This window comes from Rhinoderma darwinii, chromosome 7 (assembly GCF_050947455.1).
Source record: "Rhinoderma darwinii isolate aRhiDar2 chromosome 7, aRhiDar2.hap1, whole genome shotgun sequence".
In the NCBI taxonomy this organism is placed as follows: domain Eukaryota; kingdom Metazoa; phylum Chordata; class Amphibia; order Anura; family Rhinodermatidae; genus Rhinoderma; species Rhinoderma darwinii.
In genome coordinates, this window is record NC_134693.1 from 70,259,793 (window position 1) to 70,265,792 (window position 6,000).

Consider the following 6,000-nt stretch of genomic DNA (forward strand, 5'->3'; position numbering starts at 1 on the left):
TTTAGAAGAGATGCCATGCTGGACTATCTCAAAGAAAATAAACAGTTAGCGCAGCATCTGCATGGGTTTATGAGGGATCGGTCCTATCAAACTAATCTGATCAGCTTCTATGCAGAGACAAGTTCTAGACTGGGCCAGGGTAAGGCTGTGGATGTGGTGTATCTAGACTTTTCATAGGTGTTTGATACGGTGTCGCATAAAAGGTTGGTATATAAAATGAAAATGCTGGGACTGGGGGAAAATATGTGTAATGGGTTAACAACTGGCTCAGTGATCGAAAACAGAGGGTGGTTAATAATGGTACATCCTCAGAGTGGGTTGCAGTAACCAGTGGGGTTCCACAGGGGTCAGTATTGGGCCCTCTTCTTACAGAGTATAATTTCAGTATTTGCAGATGATATTAAGCTCTGTAAAGTAATCAACACAGAGGAGGATAATGTAATACTACAGAGGGACTTGGGGAAGCTGGGGGTTTGGTCAGAGAAATGGCAAATTAAGTTTAACGTAGATAAATATAATGTTATGCACTTAGGCTGAGGAAACAATTTTTACAATTATGCATTAACAGGTAAAACACTCAGTAAAGCTTCTTCTGAAAAAGATTCTGGGATATTGGTGGACACAGGGGAATCGCTAAAGGCTCATGGGCCCCAGTGCAATAGTCTTTCTTGGGCTATTTTTTTTCAACTTTATTTCTACCACCTTAGTAATGGCCGCTGGCTGGTAGACAGCGTCCATTACTAAGGCGGGCCTTAATGTAAGACAGTGAAGAGGCTAGCACGTTAGCCTCTTCACTGGCTAACATTAAGGCCCACCTTAGTAATGGACGCTGTCAACCAGCCAGCGGCCATTACTACGGTGGTAGAAATAAAGTTGAAAAAAAATACAAGGACATAAAAAAAATTATTAATCCAGTACCCCATTATTAATCCAGTACCCACCAGAGGTGCCAGGAGGAGCCGGATACGATCCAGTACCCGACCATCGGTAGCGATGGTTGGGCACTGGGGCGGCCGCAGACTCATATCATTAGACTGGGAAGGGCCAAAAACCTTGGCCCTTCCCACCCTGGTAATGCTAGGCTGCTGCAGATGTGGTTTCTGGCTGGTTATGAAAAATTATGGAACGTAATTACAGACATATTCATTTCTATTGCCCACGGACACCTTCCTGTATATTTACAGGAAGGTGTCTGGGCCATAGAAAGGCTTGCATACTTTATAACGGGAGCATTGCCCGCAAATGTGGGTGACTGACGGCGGCCGGCCGTAGCTGTAATCATGGAACGCGATTACGGCTACGGTCGTGTGCAGGGGGCCTTAATCAGAGCTGCAAGATCACATGGCCCTGACACTGTATGCTGGCATGGGGGGGGGGGGGGGGGATAACGGAATCACAGATGGGCATGCCACGAGCATTTTAAGGGAGTTCGGTCCTAACTCCTCCGGGAAGCTGGTCGTCTGCATAATGTCCTCTCCAAGTACAGTGGTGCTCAAAAGTTTGGGAACCCTTCAGAATTTTCTATATTTCTGCAAAAATGTGACCTAAAACTACATTAAATATTCACACAAAGTCTTAAAAGATAAAAAGAGAACCAACTCACATGAGTCAAAGATATTAGACATCGTCAATTGTTTGAGAAAAATGATCCAAGATCGCATATGTGCGAGTGGCAAAAGTATGTGAACCTTAGCTTTCAGTATCTGGTGTGACCCCCTTGTGCAGCAACAATACCAACTCTAATATACGAGAATGGTTGCACGATCACCCCCCCCCCCTCCTTCCGGTTGCAAATTATTTAGCCTCCCTTGTAGCAGGCCGTAGCTTGTTCAGTTTCCTGAACTACCCCAGATTCACCAACCTTGCTTCCTTTACACATGGTAGCCCTAGCAGTTTGGCGTACCTCTAAAATCATCCTGAATTACAAGGACACTATTCCACGACCTTACTTCACCTACCCTGCAGACATTACCAGACTCACAACTTCGGCAGGACCTGGGAGTCGTCCGGGTTGGTGACGTATGCAGAGATGGCTCTTTTCTTACGCTCACTCAGTTAGAAGGGGCTCCTCAAATTCCCTGGTTACAGCAGTATAGATATCTACAACTCAGTCATGTCCTATATGCACAATGCCCAACTAAAGATACTATTATATTAGCGTATTCCCTTATAGGCATTTTAAGATGGGCCCCAGAGGTCTTATATTGTCCTTATTTACTAATTTGTACTCAGAAAGAATTATTTCTAGTCCCAGTGTATGATACATGTATGTCACTGATACCAGACCTTATCCTAGAGGATAAGAGTGATGTACCTTTGTTTGCAACACGTTAAAAAAAAAAAAAAAAGTTTCAAAATACAATAAACATTTTTTAGTAAAAAAACAAATTCTAGAAATTCCATCAAAAGCTTTACATAGCCTTTAAAGTGGTTATCTGGGATTTTACGATTGATGGCCTAATCTTAGGATAGGCCGTCAATATTCAATTGGTGGGGGTTAGACTAAGCACCCCCGCCGGTCAGCTGCTTGAAGGGGCTGCAGCACTGCTAGGAGCCTCTTCATTGTTTAAACGCTGTTACATTTGCAGCTGCTGTGCAAAATATTGCAGTATTGTCCCATTCACTTGAATGGAACCAAACCACAATGCCTTGCGCTTCCGCTGCAAATTTGAAGCAATCTCTTTTCTTCAACCAAAATGGAGTTAAAGGCTATGTACACCTTTGTTTCATAAAAATGAAAAACAGTTGACAAAAATAAAGTTATTAGAGGCCTCAGTGTATGGCTGTTTACAGTCCCTCATTCTCCTCATCAATGGGGGTCCCAGAGGTCCTACCCCCAGTGATCACACATATATCCCCAAATCCATGTTTAACTACCTTTTACAAGCGCTAGTCAACTATTCAGCTCGTCGATCGGCACTTGTTTGCTCGAAACAGGGCAATGAACGGGAGTATGGGGACAAACCATCGTTGCTAATGTACGGGGATGAACGATTGTGGTATTTTGTCGGCAGCACATGCCCGGTTTACAAAGGGAGATGCAGATAAGCAACCATTTTTATAGGCACATAAAAGACCTATCCAGCTGACGAACGAGCTGCGGACCCCGTTTACACAGAACAAGGATAGTGAACGAGCGCTGGTTCACCCGATCATTGATCTGTGCCAGGGTGTATTCACACAGTACCGTTTTGTCACATTTTTAGCCACGCGGCCGAAAATGCAAGTTCACCACGGTTTTGCAATTCGCATTGAAAAAATTGCTGTAAAAACACTGTTTTCGGCCCCGCGGCAAAACCACACTGTTTGAATACACCCTTAGGGCTTATTCAGACGAACGGGATATACGTCCGTACAACACACCTGATTTTCACGAGCGTCGCAGGTACCTATATTAGTTTATGGGGCAGTGCAGACAGTTGTGTGATTTTTACACAGCGTGTGTCCGCTGCGTAAAACTTACGACATGTCCGTTCTTTGTGCGTATTCCGCGCATCACGCACCCATTGAAGTCAATGGGTGCGTGAAAATCACGCATGCCACACGGAAGCACTTCCGTGGGACGAGTGTGATTCGCACAACAGCTGTCAAACTATGAATGTAAACAGAAAAGCACCACGTGCTTTTCTGTTTACAAACATCCAAACGGAGTGTCATAATGATGGCGGCTGCACGAAAACCACGCATCATACGAGGCTGACACACCGAGCTGTTAAGTGCCTTTTGGGCACGCAAAACGGCACGTTTTTGGCGCACGCAAAACGCACACTCGTGTGAATCCGGCCTTAAAGGGCTTTTCGTTTCCTGCTGACCGGTTCCATTTTAGGGGCGGGGCTAATAATCCACAGACGGGAGAGGCTCCTGCTCCAACATACTGTAGGACAGTTAAGCATGGATGAACATCTGGGACACAGAAGACTTCTTCATATTTCTTAGCTTTAACTGTAATACAAGATAAATAGGATCGAAGGAAAAAGGAGAAGGGAATTGCTGGGATAGAGATTGATTTATTTTTTTATATATATTTTCTATGTGTAGTGTTCCTTTAAAAGCAAAAGAGGTCAGTGGGTCACAGCTGGTTAACTCTACGTTTTTATTTTATTCTAATTGCTCTAGAATGCATTTCGTTTCTAGTTCTCAGCCACTGCCCATTCCACCAATATAAATACGTAGATGTTGATACATTTTCCAGCCGCATCACTAGCCTCGAGTACAGCCCAAACAATCGGGAGTTACTACTATCCCCGTAAAATTAGATCTCCACCGCACTCCAGTCTGCACAGAATACGCCAGATGTGTCCAGCGCCTGATGCCTCTGCGGCTGTACACCGAGCGCTAAAACGTCTTGAATGCAGAAATCCTTAAAAGGCGAGAGTGACAGAGCACTATGGGAATCACCGAATCTTACAGTCTGGAAGCGTCCACATCAGGCACCTAAAAACCGCATTGTCAAAAGGCAGCAGCCACTATTTAGGAGGAGTATGTCAAGGTCTACGGCGATATTCAGCGCACAGCAATACACAAGCTGCAAAGTCATTAAGAAAAAAACGTTCAAACCCCTTAGGCGAAATGTTCATTGCGTCATAATCACTCCTTCATGTCTCCCAGTACACAGGCGGCCTACACCGCAGAATATGGCCATTTATCACCAGCGATATATAGACGCGTTCGTGTAGTCTGAACGGGTAGTCAGCGTTTAGAACCATTATAGACGGCGGCATAGAACAGACAACCGCTCGACCTGAACACACACAGGTGCGGGGATCCTCCGGAGCGCCCCCACCCAGAAAACATGGTCTGCTGTACAAGGTAATGGCCGAGCGCTCCACTTACAATAACCTTCAGATCGCAGCCACAACCGCACACGTTAGAAGCAAAAACACCCACTTTACTAGAACGCGGAGAATACAAGCCCGTGAGCAGAAATCCAGGATATACCACGGATCCCTCTGCAGGATTCCCAGAGCAATCTCCATTACCCAGGGAATGCCCCAGTCATGATATTGGACCACAACCTGGACCCCCAATATCAGAAGTAGAACAGAACCAGAGCAAGAACTTGCAAAGAATTAACACATACAGGACAATTTAATAGCCACACAGCAAAAGTAAAAAGTGTTGGGACACCAACCAGCCGATAACACGCTGCACCGTTTTACTAGAACGTCCCCGATTGGAACTCGCATAGTCCTGCGCATTTTTAAAAATTGGGAAGAAAAAAAAACGCACAAAGACAAAATGGGGAACGGTCGGGAGACGTGTAATGTTACACGAAAGGTCTAGCGCTGAGAGAAGCCGCACATGGCACCAATTAGGAAAAGAAACAAAGACAAATCCAGAGAATGGGGAGAAGTGATGGGGAGAAGGGAGGGCTGGCTCACAGATCAATAGCCAATGCCCCAATATGGACACACAGACATACTGCAGCCTTACCTGTGAAACCATTTTATCCTTCTCCATAAAACACAAGAGGAGAAGAGCAGAGAACGCGTTAGCACGGGATTTCTAGATCGGATCACCGCACGCTCTCTTCTTGGGCGGATATCGGTTAGGATCCTGGACAATTATTTTGTGTCCTTGTGTACAAGTCCGTCCGTCCTTCCTTCCTATCTTTCTTTCTTTGCTCCCTTTCTCTCTCAGGATAAAGCTCCTCCTTCTGACACCAGGGGCAATTTATCACTGCTCTGCCACTCCTCCTCCTCCTCCCCCCCCCGACTTGCTCCCAGCTCGCTCTAGTCTCTTCCTTTCCCCTCCCCCTTTCTCTCCTGGCTGGCTGACTAGAAGGGACATTCCTCCCATTACACATGGCAAAGAGGGAGAGAAAATCAGACACAGCTTTAGAAAGCCAAGATACTGGAAAAGTAAAGCGAGACTTTAGAAGTATGGAGTAGAGAACGAATTACACAACCAAATAACAATAACACACCTCAGAAGTGATGGCTATGTAAGCCTATGAAAAACACACACACACATATATACATATACATATATATATACATA

General features: G+C 45.2%; 1 protein-coding gene across 5 annotated transcripts in view; it reads right to left on the reverse strand.

Moving 5' to 3' along the window:
- The window catches only part of RBFOX2 (RNA binding fox-1 homolog 2), a 262,780-nt gene extending 257,088 nt beyond the window's left edge, over positions 1–5,692 (reverse strand). For 4 of the 5 annotated variants that reach the window (XM_075833520.1, XM_075833519.1, XM_075833517.1 and 1 more), the window contains exon 1: positions 5,434–5,692. In XM_075833520.1, coding sequence (XP_075689635.1) covers positions 5,434–5,460 — 27 coding nt within the window. In that variant the 5' untranslated portion in view covers positions 5,461–5,692. The remainder of the gene's footprint in view (positions 1–5,433) is intronic. The other variant, XM_075833518.1, reaches the window with a different exon arrangement.
- Between the last annotated feature and the right edge of the window lie 308 nt (positions 5,693–6,000).